Below are 19989 nucleotides of genomic sequence, written 5' to 3'. Positions count from 1 at the left end.
TGGGCTGGCTTTGAACTGAGGTCCTCAAATTTCTGCCTCCTTAGTTGCTAGGATTTTTACTTTTTATTATTGGTATTAGTTTTATTATTAGAGAAAGAACTCACTGCATCAGGGAATGAAACATTTTCTGTATAGGCTGTAGACCTGCCCTAGTTGCTAACCTGAACGTAGGAGCCAGAGTCAGAAGCCCCTAGCAGATGGCAATACAAAAGGGCAAACAAGGCCACTAGGTTCCAGAATGTGAGGCCTTACTGGAGCAGGCCCAAGCTGGGGATTAGATATCCATCTGCACTTGAGCCTACACTCTGTTCTAGTCTGAGAGGACTGCCTAGAAGAAGTCTAGCCTCATGAGGCTAGGAGTGTGGCCTAGTGGTAGAGTTCTTGCGTAGCATGCACGAAGCCCTGAGTTTGATTCCTTGATTGGTACCACTACACAGAAGAAGCTGGAAGGGGTGCTGTGGCTCAAGTGGCAGAGCACTAGCCTTGAGCAAAGTGTCCAGTTACTCAGGCTATAGCCTCCTATCTCTGTCAGCATCTCCTGCTATGCCCTAGAATGCCTGATAACCTGGCATCCTCACACTGGAACTCAGACACTCAGATGCTCAGTTCAAGCTCCTGGACCAGCCAAAAAACAAAAACCAGCCAGGTACCAATGGCTCATGCTTACAATTTCGGTTATTCAGAAGCCTAAGATCTGAAGATCTCAGCCTCCTGTGGTTTGAAGCCACAGGAAGATTCAGACCCTGAGACTCTTAACTTTAGTAAACTACTAAAAAAAAAAAAAGCTAGAAATGGAGCTGTGGCTCAAATAGTCGAGCATTAGCCTTGAACAAAAGAAGCTCAGAGACCATGCCCAGGCCCTGAGTACAAGCCTCAAGACCAGAACGACAACGGGGGAGGAGGAGGTCATAACCACTTACCACTTTCCATTCTTTATCACTGTGCCTCTTAATAGTTTTTATTGGCCAGGTGTCAGTTGCTCATGCCTGTAATCCTAATTACTCTGGAAGCTGAGATCTGAGGATGGTTCAAAGCTAGCCCAGGCACAAAAGTCTGTGAGACTCTTTTCTCCAATTAACGACCAGAAAAATAGAAGTGGTGCTTTGACTCAAAGTGGTAGACCACTAGCCTTTAGCTAAAGCCACCTCCTACTTTCATTTCCCTGGAAGATGAATCTTTTGGATTCAGATCCTTACATCTTTTCTTTTGTCTCTCCTGGGAACTTCTTTCCTCTTTGCCAGATTTCATTTTCTTTCTGCAGTTCTAAGATGATCCTCTTTGATAAAGAAATGGAAAGTAAACAGTGCCCTGCCTCTCTGAGCTATCTGTCGGCATCACACTTCTCTTTCTTCTTTGCTTTTTCCAAATATAGCTTTCAAAAGTTTTTTGACCCTCTCTTCACCAAAATAAATCCCAAATAAACTAAAAAAATAAAGTGTAAAAATACAACCAAAGGAAATTTTGAGCAACATAGGATGTATTTTAAGAGCAAGAGATTTCTAAAGCACAAAAGTACTAGAATAAGTTAAATTTGATAACATATAAATTTAAACCAACAACATGAATATACTACACGATTTGGAAATTATATTTAGAAAACATGATAAACTGCTAGACACTGGTTGCTCACACCTATAATCTTAACTACTCATAAGACTGAGATCGATCATAGTTCAAAGTCAGTCTCTAAAGACAAATCTGTAAGACTCTTACCTCCAATTAATTACCAAAAAGTGGACCAAAAGTGGTCCAGCTCAATACCAACCCTGCAGAAAAATGCTGAGTGATAGTGCAGGTCCCTGAATTCACGCCCCAATACCAACACAAAAAGAAAAAGAAAATTTGACAAACGGCTATTATGAAAGTCATCAAGACAACCATTAGAACTCAACAGCTAAGGGGCAAGAGGTAAACAAATCACACAGGAAGAAAAATAAGGAGTAAATTGCTTCAGAGATATAATATATGTGAGCTACCTTGCACTTAGACTGGGCTCTTAATTAATACTAAGAGTCTACATTTTGTAAATGTGAATACCCTGTTGTACTTTTGTCCTGACCCCACATGGATATGTTGGTAGTAGCTAGGTTTATAGTAGGGAGAAGGAAGAGGGCTGTAAGCCAGCATCAGTCACATCAGGGAGCTTGGATATTATCTTAAGACTAATAATAGCATAACCTAACAAGAGCTGACTTTTAGCCAAATACTTTATATGCATGACTTTAGCTTTCAGGGCATAAAACCATGATAAAGTTGGAACTAGTATCATTATCCTTATTCTATAGGGGAGGATAATGAACCTTAGAAAGCATAAAGAACTGCCTAAGGGTGTAAAGTTGCTGGGGTGTCAAGGTTCAGACTCTCAGCTGTCAATGCAAACTGTCTCAAAAGGCACTGGGGAGCCACTGAGGACTATAAACCTGAGAGTGTCAAGATCAGACCCACGCAGGGAACTGAGCAGAAGGAAGACAAACTAGAGGGGCCTCACAAGAGCTGGTGGACTGTCCTGAGACTAGCATTAGACAACATGAAGCGTGAATACATCTGCCCTGCTCAGGGATACAGTGCTTCCAAGGAGCCTGGCATACATTTTTTTTTTTTTTTGCCAGTCCTGGGCTTGAGCTCAGGGCCTAGCACTATCCTTGGACTTTCTCAAGGCTAGAGCTCTACCATTTAATCCTCAGCACCATTTCTGGCTTTTTTCTATGTATGTGGTACCGAGGAATCGAACCCAGGTCTTCATGCATGCTAGGCAAGCACTCTACCACTAGGCCAAACTCCCGGCCTGTGGCATACATTTTCTCCCCTTCTTTCTATACCTTCCCTCATGCTTAACAAAAACAGAATAAGCGCTGGCTGTTCCAAACAGGAGCAGGTCTATGCTTGACTGAGGCAGAGACATTCCTGGAGAAGGAGGGAGTGATGGGGAATGCAGCCTTCCACTTCCTTGAGGAGAGGAGAGGTGTGACCCTTCAGGGTCACTGACACTGACTGGCCTAATAGGCCTACCAGTTGTGTTCAGTTGGTGAGAGAAAGGAGATGTGAGAGACCTGAGGTCAGATTGGGACCTTGAAGGTCCAAGCCTTATAGGGTAGGACTGTGATGGGCCTGGCAGTGTCACCTTGAGGCAGGCAGGCCTCCAGTGCCCACCGCCTACAGGAGCCAGAGAGAAAAGCTAACTCACCTCTTTAAGGGTCTGGATGTGTTCAGGTGTGGCAGGTAGTGAGTATGTACAGGCATTTCTGTGGTGGCTGACTTCACCAACCACACCCCTTGCTTCAGTCTCTTGGCTTCTGCAAGAGTCAGTCATAATAGATTTATTGAGCTCTCATTATGTACCAACTACTGTGCCAGATGCTATAAAATACACAGCATCTCATCTAATCCCCTCAATTCTCTAGGAAGTCAGTCTTTGTCATGACAGTTTGATTCGAGAGGAACTTGAGACTTTACAGATATGGTATGAGCTGGACACCAGTGGCTCATGCCTATAATCCTAATTACTAAGGAGGCTGAGGTCTGAGGATCAACGTTTGAAGTCAGCCTGTGCAGACACATCTGAAGCTCTTCTTTCCCATTAAAGAGCAGAAAGCCAGAATTGGAAATATGGCTTAAAGTATAGAATGTGAGAGCACCTGGTACAAGTCTCTGTATGTATGTGTGTGTAAAAGAAACTTTCACCTCGTGCCATAAATGAGATACATTCCACATCCTCAAGTCAAGTAATTTCTCCTTCCAGGAAAAATTAAATATGAGAAGAGTCAGGAACCTGTCCCTCCCCACTGGAACTTTCTTTAGATTCCCAAAAAGATTGAGATATTAGTTAATTTCTCCAGTTTCAACTAGTGGTTAAATATGAGCCCTTTATTATGGGAAGGCCAAGAGTGTTTCAGTGCCGACACCCATATCATGGGAAGAACCAGGTTCTAAAGTCAAATGCAACACACTCAAGGCTGTGTGTACACCTTGGCAAGTCCCCTCCATAAAATTGGTGGCAGGGGCAGGGCACAGTGGCTCACACCTATAATCCTAGCTACTCAGGAGTCTGAAATCTGAGGATCATGGTTCAAAGCCAGCCCAGCTTGGGCACTAAAGAACATGAGACTCTTATCTCCAATTAACCACTAGAAAACCAGAAGTGGCACTTTGGTTCAAGGGGTAGGCCTGTAGCCTTGAACTGAAGAACTCAGAGACAATGCCAGGCCCAGAGTTCAAGCCTCATGATCTACAAAAAAAAAATAAAATAGGTGGACTGAGTGACTCTGGACTTACCTTAGAATTCTTGGAAGGCAGAGGAGGGATGTACCTCATTTTTTATTCGAAGCCCTCTAATTCCTGAGGTAGAAAGCAGAGATAACAGAAATGGTGTCCTGGAGATAGGACACCCAGGCTTGAATCGGGCTCAGATATTTGCAGGGCAGGTGACTGAACATGTCTCATTTGAACCAATGAAATGGGTAAAATGAAAAGAGACATAGATAACGTCTCATGCCCGAAGCCTCACACAGCCCCTAGTAGTGCCCATGCCCCCCTCTCGCTTATCCTGAGTAGCCGCTGTGCTCTCTTCCTAGGTGTGCGGGAACGTGCATAGGCAGGAGTCCCAAGACAGTGAACTGTTGGAGCCTGCCAGGCTCTGCAGAAGGGATGAAGCTGTACTATGCTTAACGTAGGCCAGCACCTGCCACTCCTGGATGTCCATTCAAGGCTGGCCACGCCCAAGAAGGGGCTTCTCCCCTGTGCTGCCTAAGGGTTTGGCCATTGCTTCCCGGGTCCTGTTCTTCCTGTGTTCTGCTACTCCTACCTTTACCTCTCACACACCCCTTTTCCAGACACCCATAGAAAGGATATGGCAGCAACATGAACTGGCATCTGCTCACTCAGTCTGATGGGCTGAGATCCAAGTTTGCCCCAAGGGCCTATCCTTTGAGCTGACCCATGGAGAACAGAAAGTATCTGTCAGAGAGCAATGTTACCATGGAGATGGGAAACACATGAAGGGAGTGGCTAGGGCAGCGGCATCTACTATAGAGGCAGGAGCAGAGAAGACAAAGAGGCCCTAACTAAAGGGGAACTGTTTCCTGCTCCTGAGGCCAGTGACAGAACACGAAGCCTCAGATGGATGCCATATCCCCTCAGTAACCACTCCCTGTCCCCTGCAAGGCTGGGCTCTGGGCCACAGAAACAGGAGCTTCGTCTTGTAAGGTGCAGGTGCATAATATACCACTACTGTGTGCACAACCTGAATTACTTCATTTAGTTCTCTCAGCAGTCCACAGGCAAAAAGTAATAGTACTCCTATTTGTCCATAGGGCAACTACTATGCGCCTAGCCCTGGTCCCACACAGTAAAGACGGGAGCTAAAGCTGCATCCCAGGAGTAAGGGTCTTAACCCCCTATTTCATCACCCCAGAAAGGGGCATGCTCACTTATACAATTTCCTTTTAGAAGAAAATAAAAAGCAAGAGGCAGAGTTGGGTAGGGTGGGTCACATGGGTAGAGGGGGAGGGTAACAAAACTTCCTGCTTCTGCTCCCCAGCTCCAGATTACATGTGTGCACCTCATATCAGGATTTTTTTCACCTATTGCATGAATATTGGAAAGTTCAGTGATAAAATGTCTAATTTTTTTGTCTTAACATTATTTTATATGTGATATAATAGAAGGAAGTAAATGAGTCTTTTTCCCCAAGAGGCAAATCTTCAAGTATCACTTTTTCCCATCAGTGGAAGAGCTGGCTTTATTATAACCACTTCTATTGATCCTCTTCCAATGATCTTTGTCTTCTTGATTGTTACATGTGTATCATTGTTGCGCTAAACACAAATATATGATACTAATACCTATTTTGGGGTGGTTTTTTTTTGGGGGGGGGGTCAGTTATGAAGCTTGAAATCAGAGTCTAGACACTGTCCCTGGGCTTTTCTGCTCAAGGCTAGTGCTCCACCACTTTGAGCCACAGCACCACTTCTAGTTTTCTGGTGGATAATCGGAGATAAGTTTCTCATGGCCTTTCCTGCCCAGTCTAGCTTTGAACCATATTCCTCAAATCTCAGCCTGTTGAGTAGCTAGGCACCCAGCTTAAATACCTACTTTTTAATTAAAGAGTATTATTTTTACCTTTGAATTCTTTTGGATAACTTTTTAGAATCATTATAATTGTGTTAAGTTTGTTCATTAATCTAGGTAGAGTTGGTATTGAGTCTTCCCATCCAAGAATATGGTACGTCATACATATTTTTTTAGATCATCTATATCTGAATAAAGGATTTGGTTTTGGGGAGCAACAGTGTGGCCTAGTGGTAGAATGCTCACCTAGAATGCATGAAGCCCTGGGTTTGATTCCTTGATGCCACACAGAAAAAGCCAGAAATGGTTCTGTGGCTCAAATGGCAGAGTGTTAGACTTGGGCAGTACCTAGGCCCTGAGTTCAAGCCCCAGGACTGGCAAATATACATACATACATACATATATATATATATATATATATATACATATATATGGTTTTCTTATACGTCTCACAAATTCCTGAACTTTATTGCTGAGTGAGTTTGTTGTTAAACTGCAATGACTTATTGTAGCTAGCTCATTAGTTCCCCTTAGTATAAAGATGATAAACTCGTAGGAAATGACAGTTTCATTGGAGCAGGTTTACTTAGGAGTTCAAATTTAAAAATAGAAAAAGGGGAAGAATGGATTGACCCCAAGGTCAGGGCTTCCCTGTCTAGGGCAGGGGCTGGCTATTTAGGAAGTTCAGAACAGAGTATTTAAGAGAATGCATTCTTAGTGGACTAGATGACCAGAAGTGTCTGTGTGGTTGGGCAAGAGGAAAGGAAAGGGTTAAAAGGAGAAGAATTGTGACCCCGGATCAGACATGAGATGTAAGGCTTCAGAGTTGATACCTTTCCAATTTAGGACCAAGATTTCTGATGGAGAAATTCCATTGTACAGCTAATGACACTGAAGTCACCCAGCTGGGGTTGATGACTGAACTGGGATCTAATCTGAGTAGTATTTCTGCTGTCCTGTGTGCTAGCTCACATTCTGTCTTTATTTTTCAGGTCTACTTTAGCAAAGTTGACTGGGAGCCAGGAGAGACAGCAGGAGGGAAAGGAGGCGAGCTCAGCAGAGCAGATAGGCGAGAAAGGGCAGGTTCCTGGTGGCCCCCAGCTGCTGCCCTAGGGAGGCGGGACAGCTGGACCTTTGTATCTTCCTGTTGGGCCAAGAATCCCCTCAAACCAGAATAGCACTCCTGATAGTATGCATCCCCCTGTGCCCTACCCTACAGCACATTCTGTTACCCACACTCCCACTTCACCATCACTCACTGAGTGTCTGTCACACATCCCACAGCTCCTCACATGGCAAGGCCTTCCTATACCGGCTGGTTTCCACCAGAGGCCCTGACCACCCTTCTGTGCCTCAACTCCCACCCATTGCTCATTTACCTGTACACACACTGGGATTTTCTGCTCAACTAGGCCCACTGTCAGCTATGTACCCGGCTCATATCTTCTTATACTGTGTCTACAGAGCGCATCAGATGGCTTCTGGAAATCTGTGGCCACTCGAGTGCCCAAGGAGCCTCCTGAGATTCGCATCCTCAACCCGTATTTCATCCAAGAGGCCGCCTTCACCCTCATCGGCCTGCCCTTCAACAATGGCCTCATGGGCCGGGGGGTGAGATTCGTGGATCCTTGTAAAAGGAAGGAGGAGGAAGTGGAGGAAGAGGAGGACTGGGCACAGGGGACGAAGGAAGGAAGGAAGCAAGAAAGGACAGGGGGGAGGGAGGAAGAAGGAAGGAAGGAAGGAAGGAAGGAAGGAAGGAAGGAAGGAAGGAAGGAAGGAAGGGTGGCAGGTGGTTTGCAGCACTCCAGGGAAATAGTTTTGTGGGGAGAAGGACTTGGGAATGGAGCCGAGTTCCCTCTGAGGAGCTCTTGTGAGATTTCAGCCCTCCAGTGGAACTCTACACTCCTCCTCTCCTCTCCTCCTCCAGAACATCCCGACCCTTGGCAGTGTAGCAGTGACCATGGCACTACACGGCTGTGATGAGGTGGCTGTCGCAGGCTTTGGCTACGACATGAGCACACCCAATGCACCCCTGCACTACTATGAGACCGTGCGCATGGCAGCCATCAAAGAGGTTCGGGCCTGGGCTTGGGGGCATTCCAAGGCAGAGCCAAGGGAGGGGGCTTCCAGCACAGAGGACAGGCTCTGACTGCATGCGGACACATGAATGGTAATGGGATGAGCCAGCGATTGCTCTGGCTGCCGGGAACTCCAAGGCCTTGGCTACCCTTAGCTAAATGGTCTCAGGAGGTCCACCCTGCATGCAGTACTTTGACCAACCAAATCCTACACCTCCCCCCTCCCAACCTCCATTTAGACCACACTGCCTTCCTGGAGCTGGACTCCTGCCCGGGTGCCTTCTCTGCCCTTGCTCTGCACCTGGCCCCTCCTTGCTGCACCCTAGATCATATTCGAGGCCTGGTACCAATTCACATCATCGTCTTCTATGATCCCTGCCTTCCCTCAGAGGAGCATTACCTCATCTTTCCCAGAAAGTTCCTAACTCCATACCTCCCCTCTGGAACCAAGCCCAGGTGCCATTTATCACCTGGAATTGCTGCATGGAGTACGTAAGTACTTCTAAGGTGCCAGGTCTCCCAGCAGCTTTCTCCACAGCAAGGGTTCCACAGGGAAACTGAACCCTCTTATACCGTAACTTCTGCCGCAGCTTCCTACTGACCTCAGCCTGGGCCCTGGAGGTCTTGGGCAATGCTCTGAGCAGCTTTTTGAGGCACATCTGGGGTGTTTGGGGGGGGGACCTCTTATCAGTGTACATGTGTATTTCTGTGACTCCAGGGCTCTGGATCCAGCCCTCATCACTGTTCGTCAGTCCCTTACCTGCCTCCCTCCAGCCCCATCACACTGCTCTTGAGCCTCACAATTCACAGGCTCCCGGCCATCCCCTCTCCTCCAGTGAGAAGGCTGAAGCTGTATAAAGAGCTCAGTGGATTCCCACTTATGACCTCCTCACTGCTACCCAGCCCCTCATCCCCTCCCCACCTGACATGATTTCTCACAAGGTCACCAGTGACCTACCTCAAGGCTGCCCAATCCAGTAGATACAAGTGGTCTTTGGTGGTCTCTCAGGAACACTTGTTTTTGTCCTCAGGCTTCTGAGTTAGTCATTTCTATTATCTTTTTTTCTTTAATTCATCCTCCTCTTTCATTTGCTTTCTCATTTCTAGTTTTGATCTACCCCTTAAGAATCAATTTTAGGGGCTTAGAGTTTAGCCTAGTGGTAGAGTGCTTGCCTAGCATGCACGAGGACCCGGGTTCAATTCTTTGATACCACATACATAGAAAAAAAGCCAGAAGTGGTGCTGAGGCTCAAATGGTAGAGCTCTACCTTGAGAGAGTCCAAGGACAGTGCTCAGGCCCTGAGTTCATGGCCCAGGACTGGCAAAAAAAATAAAAGAAAGAAATTTAGCTAAGATTCCATCTTCTTACTCTAGTCTCCAAATTTGCATCTCAATCATCAGTTATCATGTATATTTTACTAAGCTTGGTCTGTTCTGACAGAATACCATAGTCTACTTGGCTTTTAAAATCTTCAAGAAATTTCTCACAGTCCTAAGTCTGGTAGTCCAAGATAAAGGGAAGGCAAACTAGGGTATAAAAGATGGCTCACAGATGGCCATCTTTGCACTATGTCCGTAGACACTGGACAGGGTGAGGGGGCCTTTCTGAGTCTGTTACAGCACTGACACTGTAAAAAGTGGCCATTGGAGGGAGCAGTTAGGCTATGACTGGATGTGGTGAGAGCAGTTCCATAAGTGTAGATGCCAGTGAACAGTGAGCAGAGACCACGACGGCAGAGTCTATGTGTAAAGTGTTCTATACTGACATGGAAGAGAAGGGACAGAAGATGCTGAGCAGTAGATGGAGAGTGAAGCTATTCCTACAGGAGTCTACCATGAGGCAGAGCTATCTGGGCTTGAAACAGAGAGTGAGCTGTGAGCTATAAGCTTATTGCTTGATCAGCAAGCATCTTTCCTGTTAATTTCCACACTAACAATAATGGCATATTCTAGCAACGCTGCAATATGCAATACCTTATTGTCAAGTGTTCTCCCCACCAAAAAAAAAAGTAAGGTGATGGATATGTGAATTAGCTCAATGCAATTATTGCTATGATATACATATATTAAAACATTACAGCCAGGTGCCGGTGGTACCTCGCTCGTAATCCTAGCTACTCAGGAGGCTGAGATCTGAGGATTATTGGTTCAAAGCCATCCTGGGCACTAAGGAATATGAGACTCTTACTCCAATTAGCCACCAGAAAACCAGAAGTGGTGCTGTGGCTCAAAGTGGCACTAGCCTTGAGCTCATGGACAGCACCCAGGCCCACAGTTCAAGCCCCCATGACCGACCAAAAAAAATACATTGTAACTATATAAACATAAGCAATTATTACTTGACAGTTATGCATATGGTGGCATATATCTGTAATCCTAGAATTTAGCAGACTCAGGACCATTTTGAATTCAAGGATAGTCTAGACAACATAACAAGATCCTGTCTCAAAATAAATAAATAAAAATTTAAAGGGAAGATTAGCTGGATACCTAGGCTCATACCTCTAATCCTGGCAACTTAGGAGGCAGATTTGAGAATTGTAGTTCAAAGCCAGTCTGGGCAGGAAAGTCCATGAGTCCATGAGATTCCAGTTAAGCACAAAAAAAAAAAAAAAAAGAGAAAAAGAAAGAAAAAAGTGGAGATGTGGCTCAAGTGGTAGAATGTTAGCCTTGAGCAGAAAAGCTCAGGGACAACATGCAGGCTTATCGCACACACGTAGACACACACACACACACACACACACACACACACACACACACAGAGAGAGAGAGAGAGAGAAAGATTAGGCTCTGTTCCTCAAGCTCCCTGGTTCCTGTGATATGAGAAGCAGAATTTCATCAGTTGCCCTAGGCCTAGAGAGATTGCATCAGGTCAGAGAATGATTCCACACCCCCTTGCTGTTGGATTTAAGTGACTCACCTGCCTTCCCTTAGGGTGTTTAGAAGCTAAGTGCTGCCAGCAGAGCTGTGGGTATAAGTGGGAGGAAACGAGCCTTCCTGGGAGCTGGAGGACTGGGAATCTTAGACGGCCCAAGCCTTGGGAGAAGTTAGGGACACAGTTTTGCTAGGATGGTAGTGAGGGGCGAAGGGTTATTCTGCATCTTAAGAAGCAAGGGCAGATCGGGGCACCCTGCAACCCTGATTTGTAGGCACAACAGGTGACAAGTATGTGCCTGCAGGTTTCCACAGTCACTGAGCTTCTAAGGGTGGTGACTTGAAGAAGGCTGACAGGGCTCTGTCCCAGCAGCCACCTGGACTGAACACATAATCACGTTTCTGTCTCTTCCCTTCCAGTCCTGGACACACAACATCCAGCGAGAGAAAGAGTTTTTGCGGAAGCTGGTGAAAGCACGTGTCATCACTGACCTAAGCAGTGGTATCTGAGGGCCCCGGCATCTGACCACAGAGGCTCAAGCTCCACCGGGAGACAGGAACAGCCACTTGTGCCTGAGTCTTCAGACCCAGAGAAGGACAGTGCCAAGGGGCCCTAGGAGCATCAAAGTCTTGGCAAAGCAGCCAGAGCCATGTCTGTTCAAGGGCAGCCTCAGAGGCCAGCACTTGGTCTCTCAGTCTGGGTCTGTGAAGTGAGAGAGCCTGGAGGCCCCAGCTGTGTCCAACAGGCCCGGCATGCAGGAAGTGGGACACTAGGCCACGTGGCTGCTGCTGGAATCACTTCTCTAAATCAGTGTTTAATGTATTATTTCATGAATTTGGGTGGGGGAGGGGAGGGATAATTTATTTTTAAATATGGTTGGAGATGTCAAGATTGGGCCACTTGCCTTGCAGAAAGAGGCCCTCTAGAGGGCTCATCAGGCAGTGGTTCCAGTGAGCTCTCTGGTGGGTAGATGTGCCATGACCAGCCTGTGCCCACGCAGGAGCCACAGGGAGGTGGGCAGCTTCCCATGCCAGCACCTTCCCTCATAACATTTGGCCTTCCTTGGGAGAAGATGGGTTTCTCCACTCACCAGCCCCCATGAAGTCCCACAGGGAAACCTCAGAACCATCCCTTGGAGCCAACAAGATAGCCCCTGGGCTAGAACAGAACTTTTTTAAGCCTCAGGAGGGGAGGCCTAGCCAGATGGAAATGGCTCTCCCCATTGATCAGAGAACATTGCCCCTGCCTGGACTGACCAACTTGCCAGTTGTTCTGGGTTTCCACAATGGGACTGTCCAGTCCTTGAGTTCTGCCTTTAACCTGAACCAGAAGGAAGTGAGACCCAAGGACCTTAACCAGACTGGAAGCCATGGCAGACAACCCTCATGGAAGCAATAAAGCTCTTCCCTGAACCTGGGCTCCTTTTCCTTTCTTCTGGAAGAAACAGGAAGTAGGACCTCAACAACTATGCTAAACTTAAGGGCCTTATCTCCAGCCCACAGATTCTGTTAAGCACAGGACCTGGTACCCACCTAAAGATCTCTAAAGCATCTCCTGTCTGCCACAATCCTGTTCCTTCCTTGCCTGAAGAGACAGACCAGCTGGAAGCCCTGGCTCAGAGAGGCCCACAGACCTTCTCTCCTGAGCCCTGTGCTTCAATCTGGAAAGCACATCCCAGCTCCACCCTTATCACACAGACATGCACTGCCCTTAACACCCCCCGTCACTGAATAAGAAGGCACACAGCCCATCCCTATGCATCCCCTGGAGAACTTCAGGAAAGACAGCCCACACTCACCTTAGAGCCCTAGAATTTGATCCCTCATCCTCCCATACTTGTGGCCAAGGGAGTCGGCTTCCTGTAGGATGTTGGCAGTGTGACAATAAGTGAGGTTGCAGACACAGTGCCAACGTAAATCCCAGCACTGCTGTAGCCTGTGGCCTCCCCTCCAGTAAACCTCCTAAAAATAAAGAGATCTAGCCATCCTACACACCAGCGACTCTCCACATGCCTGCCTTGCTTCCGGCAGAAGCCTCTTCAGCCCAGGGGAAGTAAGACCCTGACAGTGACAAGCAAATTCAGGAATGCCTCCTATACTATGCTGGAATTGGGCACTCTTGCACAACTCGAATGTACCAGTTCCTACCTGGATGGTTCTACTAGAATTGTGTAGGGCATAGAATGCATGCTTGTTAGTAGAGTTCCTGAGTATTAAAAACCCTAGAGAAGCTGCTCCAACTGGCCAGCCAGTTATGAGCGAGCAAGCTCTCACCAATTGGCTTCCTTCCCGGTGGAGCCCTGTGGAGCCTGCGAACAGCCCCTAGCAGCAACATTTCTGTACAGTCTGAGTTTAGACTGTGGGGAGTTTTATACAGTCCTTTGCACCATATAAAACTCTGAGGCCTGGCTGTATACCAGAATCACCTGTGCCGATCTGGAAAACTACCTGCCTAGCCTGAGACTGATTCACCCCTGGGGTGCGGCCCAGATATGGGTAGTTCTTCAAGATCCACAATGGTTCTCATGCATAGCCTGGGTACAGCTGGTCCACACACGTTCCCTGAGCACTTGTCCCCACCCACAGCTTCCAGGTATGTGTCAGTTGGTCAGCAGTTCCCAGGTTGGCATCACCAGTTCAACACTTTGCTCCAGGCTACAAATTCAGCTGTGCCAGGAATATTTCCACTAGGAGAATACACAGGCCTTTACAACATGCCTAACATTGAACTCAAGAGTTCCTGCTTCCACGCTGTGCCTCCACCAGGGAGCTCTGGCTTCCAGAATGCATCTGTCCCACATGTCCACCCAGGACAAAACCAAAGGCCAGCCTTTGCTCTTTCTACCTCTTCACCCCGTCTAGTCAGCCACCAACTGAACTTTCAAGATGGGGATATTGAACTCCCAAGTTCCTTGGTGGGGAGGGGGTTTGAACTCAGAGCCTTGAACTCTCATTTGGCTTTTTTGCTCAAGGCAGCCGTTCTACCTCTTGAGCCACAACTCCAGTTTCCAAAAGGGTGTGTGGAAGACTGGCCTCTCGGGCTCTGCCTTCTGTCCCCAGCAGCTTCCTCGTACCTCACCTCAGGAAATGCATGTCTGACCCCATTCTGCTCGCAGGCTCCTCAGTGGGACCTTCAGGGCCATAGTACTCCCGCGACCCGGGGACACCTGCTACTTTGCTGTCATGAGGCACCTGAAATGCTACCTGATCTCAGCGTCCCCATCACGCTCGTCCTCCCCTCCCCAGCCGGGGCGCACCTTCCACCCGCTTCCCATCCGGCCCACCCCGGTGACCGTGGCCTTGGCCCCTGCCCTCGCACTGGCCCCAAGCCGGAGGGCGGGCGTGCGAGTGCGGGGACAGACCAGACCGGAACCCTGAAATCCCTACCTAGAGATGGGTGAAGACTGGCCGCCCCGAGGCGGGAGCCCCAGGGCGGGAGTCCCGGCGCGGACGCCGTCCTGCAGGGCGGCCGGCCCGCACCCCCGCCCCGCCGCCCGCCCCCCACCCCGCCTCTCCAGTCCACAAACTCCCTCCGAACCGCCCGCGTCCGCGCCTCTCCACTCCGCGGGCGGCCCGCGGTCTTCTCCCGCCTGGGGGACCCCGGCAAGCCAGTGGGGACCGGATCCGGCGGGTGGAGAGGCCAGGTGAGCCCTGAAAGGTGGGGCGGGCGGGGCGGGGGCGCCCCGGCCCCACCCCGGGATCCGGTGACGCCGGGGGCTGGAATTTGACACCGGACGGCGGCAGGCAGGAGGCTGCTAAGGGATGGAGTTGGGCTCGGCCCCCAGACGCGGCCCGCGGGCCCTGCCAGCAGCGAGTCCCTCGGGCCCCAGCCCTGGTTGCCACTGGGGCTCGGAGCCCCGCGCCCGAGGTAAGCCGGCTGCCTGCCCACCCCCTACGCTGGACGCCCCGGGGCCGGGGGCAGGGGCGGACGGCCTTCCTCCCCTCGTCTCTCATCCTCCCTCTCCTGGGCCCTCTCAGCACAGCCCTCCGCCCCTCCCAGCCCTTCCAGTCCCTCTCGGTCGCTGGTTAGACTGTGCTAGCCCTGCTGCTCCCGCTGCCACCCTAGGGCACAGGCCGGCTGCCGAGACCTCGCTTCGGGCTAAGAGAGGTGCTGCCAGGTGCAGATCCCTGGGCATGAGCCATCTGAGCTGCCCGAGAAAGTCAAGCACGGGTCCCGGGAACGGTGCCTAGAAGAAACACCGTGCGGGATCCCCCGTGGTGAGTCGTGCGCCGGGGAGTGGGGATGGCTGTGGCTGGAGGACCAAGGAGCCCACATGGCAGGGAGGAAGCGGGACTTGCTCCGGGGCTCCCCCTAGCGCAGAGGCCCCTAAGCTGCCTTGCCTGGGCTTGCCCTCCATCCCCTTGTCACTGGCCGGTGGCCAGTTAGCCAACAGGCCCGCACCTGGCCCTGGGGGGACCATTTTCTACAGGAAGTGTGCAGCCGTTCTGTGTGCTGTGACTCACGGGCAGGCTGGCTAAGGAGACCTCAAGAAGGTTTGGGGGGGGGGGCAGTGCTTGACAGTGCCAGCCAGTGGGGGGCTCACAAAAGCTGGCAGCACCCAAGCAGGTTAGCTGGTATGAGATAGGATGGTTCATAGCGGGAACCAAGCACAAGGCTGGGCGCTACAGGAGGCTGAAGGAGATGGCAGACCTGGGTCAGTTCTGAGAGTAGACCAGCTTTACAGACAGGCTGGCGTGGAGGGCTGGCTGGCTGGCTCCCTGAGCCGGAGAGGCTGAGACCTGACAGCCCAGAGGATTGCTTTTTAAGCCCACCTCCTCCTTTGAGTCCGCAGCCTGGCAGACTCTGCCCCCTGGTGGCCAGCAGGAGTCATGGCTCAGGCCTGGACTTTTCACATGGACCACCAACCCTTATAATCTGGCTTCTAAGGAGACATCTGTGATTAGAAAACAGGGCACAAGTGGCCCAGAATAGAAATGACAGAGGAGCAAGTTGCATAAGGCTTTCTGTCATTAGATAACCCTCAGAGTGACCGTCATACACTCCTAATTATTCTCCAGGCCTTTGCTTTCTCTCCTACGGGCATGGAGAGAAAGCTAGACATAGGACCCAGGGTGGCCCAGCTACTACCTTCTCCAGGGAATCTTGGCAATTCCAGTCCTACAGCACAGAACCTGAAGATTCTGAAAACAGGTCACCTCTCTTCACAGCTATGTGGCTCTACCCTTGTGACCTTACACAACCTCTTACCTTCTTCTAGTCTTATTTGCTAATCTGGAAAGAAATTAAGCCATTTACCTTATGAAGTTGTAAAAGAGGAAACAGGTCCAGTTTTACACATAAGTAAAGTTCTCCATGCAACTACTTCTCCTGCTGAATTGAATCTAGCTACCCAAATCTTGAAGATATTGATGTAGAAGGATGACTCCCCAAAAGATAACTCATCCCCCAGTTTGCAAACTACATTAAGGGGAGTGGGGTGGGGAGGAGGAAGCAACATGTTAACAAAGGCTGACGGGAGCTCCTGGTGTTGATAGAGATGGAACTTGGATTTGGAGACCACACAGCTTGGAGATCCCACTGTCCCTGGCCTAATCGACAGGTGAGTGATTGTCCCCAGCTTGGCTGGGGAAGGAAGAAAACATGACCTGCTCAGGGGCAGCTGAGAGACGGGGAAATCGTCAAGGAGGCAGGAACGAGACGCAAAGAAAAAGAAACAGGACTTCTCTTTTCCCTGGCTCCCATTCTCCGGCCTGTCTCCGACCTCCACTGAAAATAGCCCCTCCCCGAGTTTCTCCCACCGCAGCCCACCCGGCCCCGTGCCATCTTCCTCCCTGACGCTCCACTCGGTCTTGTGCGCAGCCTGTCCTGTGGCCAACCCTGGCCGCCCTGGCTCTGCTGAGCAGCGTCACGGAGGCCGCTCTGGACCCTGCGCCCCGCAGCCCTGCCACCCGGGAAGGCCCCGCACCGGTGCTGGCGCCCCCCACCGGTCTCCTCCCGGGTAGGTGGGAGCGCCGGGGTGGGGGGGCGCGGCCCAGGGGTGGGGCTGGCCCGGGGCCCCGCGTGTGACTCGGTCTCCTTCCAGGGGGACGTTCGACGCGTTTGTGCGGTGGTGTAAGAACCCGGCGGCGGCCGCCGCAGGCTCCCCAGCCCGCCCCGCCGCCGCCCGAGTCCCCGCCGCCGTCCCTTCCCGCTGCCCCCCGAGGGGGCCGCGCGGCGCGGGCGGAGGCGCGGGCGGAGACCCGGGCGGGCCGGCAGCCGGCGGCGGCCGGGACGCGGAGCTGCCGCCTGCGCTCTCAGCTGGTGCCGGTGCGCGCGCTCGGCCTGGGCCACAGCTCGGACGAGCTGGTGCGATTCCGCTTCTGCAGCGGCTCGTGCCGCCGCGCGCGCTCCCCACACGACCTGAGCCTGGCCAGCCTGCTCGACGCCGGCGCCCTGCGGCCGCCCCCCGGCTCCCGGCCGCTCAGCCAGCCCTGCTGCAGGCCCACTCGCTACGAGGCAGTCTCCTTCATGGACGTGAACAGCACCTGGAGGACGGTGGACCGCCTTTCCGCCACCGCCTGCGGCTGCCTGGGCTGAGAACGCTCTCCAAGGCTCTGCAGACTCAGCTTCCCCCCCCCCCCCACCCGGCGCAGCTGCCTGGCCCGGGGTCCTGGACTCACCAGGGCCATCCTGGTGAGGCTCCACTTAGTGAAGGACAGACACCAGTCCTGGAGAGGTGAAGGGGCAACGGATCTGCAGCCTCAAGGCGCTGCCCCTGGAATTCCAGATATGGAAACCGAAGGACCAAGCTCTCACGGACTCCGGCGCTGGTCAGGCCTTGGACCTGGAACCCACATTCTCAGGAGAATCCAGCAGTGGCCTCAGACCCTAGAGGAAGCAAATTTCCAAGAGGCACACTGCAGTCACATGGCTGAGAACGCCTTGTGCTGGAGCATGTACTTACTCGTGGGAACTGGACTCCTATTTATTATTATTTCTAAGTTATTTATTTACCTTGCTGAAGTGTCAGATCTCTTTCTGGGCGTGGGGATGGGTAGGCGTGGCTGGATGGAGATATGTCCTGACCTGGCCAATAGCACACCTCTCACTGACTCAGCAACGACAGGCCTGGCCCAGATCTCTCCTGGTTGCCTCATCCCCAGCAGCTGGGATGGAAGGCTGAGAACCCCCGCAGAGTGGGTGGCAAAGGTGTATTTGCAAGCCACCTCACACCTCCTGCTAGGCCTTAGCACTTGCGTTCCAGAACCCGAGTTGCTGGCGGGAAAAGAAACTGCTTTGTGAGGACACAGACCGCCACATGTTGCCCTTCCTCACTGTCACCGATCAGTGGCCTTACCATCCAAGGAACTGTTTTGAAGGCACCTGACTAGTGTCTCCATTTACAGACAGGATGACTACTGTCATTCCATGAAGCAGCCCAGGGCAAGAGAGCATTTGAAGGCGGGTCAAGGGCAGGAGGAGGGTACACAGGGAAACTGATGTGAGAGTGTGAAGCACAAAGCTTTATCAGCTTTATACGAAGGTGGAAAAGAACCTAGGGCCCTGGAGGAACCTACATTTTGGGTGATAAACAAGACAGTTACTCATCCAACAAATACTGGGTAAGCACTATGGACACAGAAGTGAAAAGAATATAACGCCTACAGGGAAAGTAATTATGTGCATAATTATTTAAATACAATTTGACAAATAGTATGTAAAGGAATAGAAAGGAAGCCAGGCATGGTAGCTCAGGCCTGTAATCCTAGCTACTCAGGAGGCTGAGATCTGAGGATAGTGGTTCAAAGCCAGCCCAGGCACTAAAGTACATGAGACTCTTCAATTAACCACTAGAAAACCCGAAGTGGTGCTGTGGCTTAAGGGGTGGGGCCATAGCCTTGAGCTGAAGAGCTCAGGGACAGTGCCCAGGACCAGAGTTCAAGCCCCACAATTGACAAAGAAAGAAAGAAAGAAAGAAAGAAAGAAAGAAAGAAAGAAAGAAAGAAAGAAAGAAAGAAAAAAAAAAAAAAAAAAAAAAAGGATGGGCTGGGAGTGTGGCCTAGCAGTAGTGTGCTTGTCTTGCATACACAAAAACCTTTGCTTCCTTGGTACCACATACACAGAAAAAGCCAAAAGTCGTGCTGTGGCTCAAGGAAGTGTAAAGAGGTGCACACTTTCATCTGAACAGAATATTAGTGCCTACCCTGGCCTCTCACCATCCCTACTCATCTCCTAAAGACCAGATGATTCCATTGAGATTTTTGTTTTTATGTCCTAGGCATTTGTCTTTGAGAGACCTATGTGTTTTTTCTTCTTTTGAGAGGCAATGGGATATGGTGGCTGGAGCTGAGGAGGGGAGGTCTGGGCATGGATTGGAGAGCCATCTGCACAGAAGCTATGGCCAGAGGAGGATGAGCACACCCTCGAAGGGAGACAGGGCTGTGGGTGGGCTATAGATCCTTCTGCCAACGAATGTCTTCCCACCTCCTCACAAGCCTACCTGCTTTGGTACAGATGCCCTGCAACCCAAGCTGGTGAGGAGCAGAAAGGGCTTGGAGGCAAGGCTCATTTGGGGTAAAGAAGGTGAGCTGCCTGCCTGTACTCTACCCTTCTGTACTCGAGTTCTAGATGCCCCAAGTTTTGGCACTTTTGAGTCCTCACACATCCCTTTGTCCCTTGTCTCCAAACCCATTCAAGATCCTAAATTTACACACACACACACACACACACACACACACACACACACACACACAGATGAAAATGACATCATAAAGCTAAGCATGGTGGCACATACCTGTAATACTAATATTGGAAAGGTATAGACTGGAGGATCTTGAGTTCAGGATCTGTGTGGGTTACATATAGATCCCTTATCTCAAAAAATAAAATAAAATAAAGCTGAGTGCCAGTGGCTCACACCTGTAATGCTCACTACCCAGGAGGTTATGATCTGAGGATCTCAATTGGAAGCCAACCTGGGCAAGAAAGTTTGTGAGACTCTTACCTCCAAGTAAACACCAAAAAAGCCAA

The 19989-nt window shown here is 50.4% G+C and overlaps 2 protein-coding genes across 6 annotated transcripts in view; both read left to right on the top strand.

Annotated features, from left to right (window-relative positions):
- St3gal3 (ST3 beta-galactoside alpha-2,3-sialyltransferase 3) overlaps positions 1-12431 on the top strand; it is a 158975-nt gene extending 146544 nt beyond the window's left edge. For 2 of the 5 annotated variants that reach the window (XM_090335030.1, XM_090335029.1), the window contains 3 exons: positions 7531-7677; positions 7994-8140; positions 11439-12431. In XM_090335030.1, coding sequence (XP_090191156.1) covers positions 7531-7677; positions 7994-8140; positions 11439-11528 — 384 coding nt within the window. In that variant the 3' untranslated portion in view covers positions 11529-12431. The other 3 variants (XM_090335033.1, XM_090335032.1, XM_090335031.1) reach the window with 2 other exon arrangements.
- A 4085-nt stretch (positions 12432-16516) lies between these two features.
- Artn (artemin) lies at positions 16517-17615 on the top strand. The gene is made up of 3 exons (XM_090333771.1): positions 16517-16579; positions 16840-16978; positions 17063-17615. Exons 1-3 carry the CDS (start codon positions 16517-16519, stop codon positions 17554-17556), a joined length of 696 nt encoding a protein of 231 aa, XP_090189897.1. The 3' UTR covers positions 17557-17615.
- The last annotated feature ends 2374 nt before the right edge of the window (positions 17616-19989 follow it).

Source organism: Megascapheus bottae, chromosome 6 (assembly GCF_031878675.1).
Source record: "Megascapheus bottae isolate mThoBot1 chromosome 6, mThoBot2.hap1, whole genome shotgun sequence".
NCBI lineage: Eukaryota > Metazoa > Chordata > Mammalia > Rodentia > Geomyidae > Megascapheus > Megascapheus bottae.
This window is presented reverse-complemented; position numbering and strand designations above follow the sequence as displayed.

Coding starts and splice junctions, on each gene's coding strand:
- Artn (XM_090333771.1), top strand. CDS start 16,517: ATGGAACTTGGATTTGGAGACCACACAGCTTGGAGATCCCACTGTCCC. Junction 16,580..16,839: donor GTCCCTGGCCTAATCGACAG/GTGAGTGATTGT, acceptor TCTTGTGCGCAG/CCTGTCCTGTGGCCAACCCT. Junction 16,979..17,062: donor CCCCACCGGTCTCCTCCCGG/GTAGGTGGGAGC, acceptor GTCTCCTTCCAG/GGGGACGTTCGACGCGTTTG.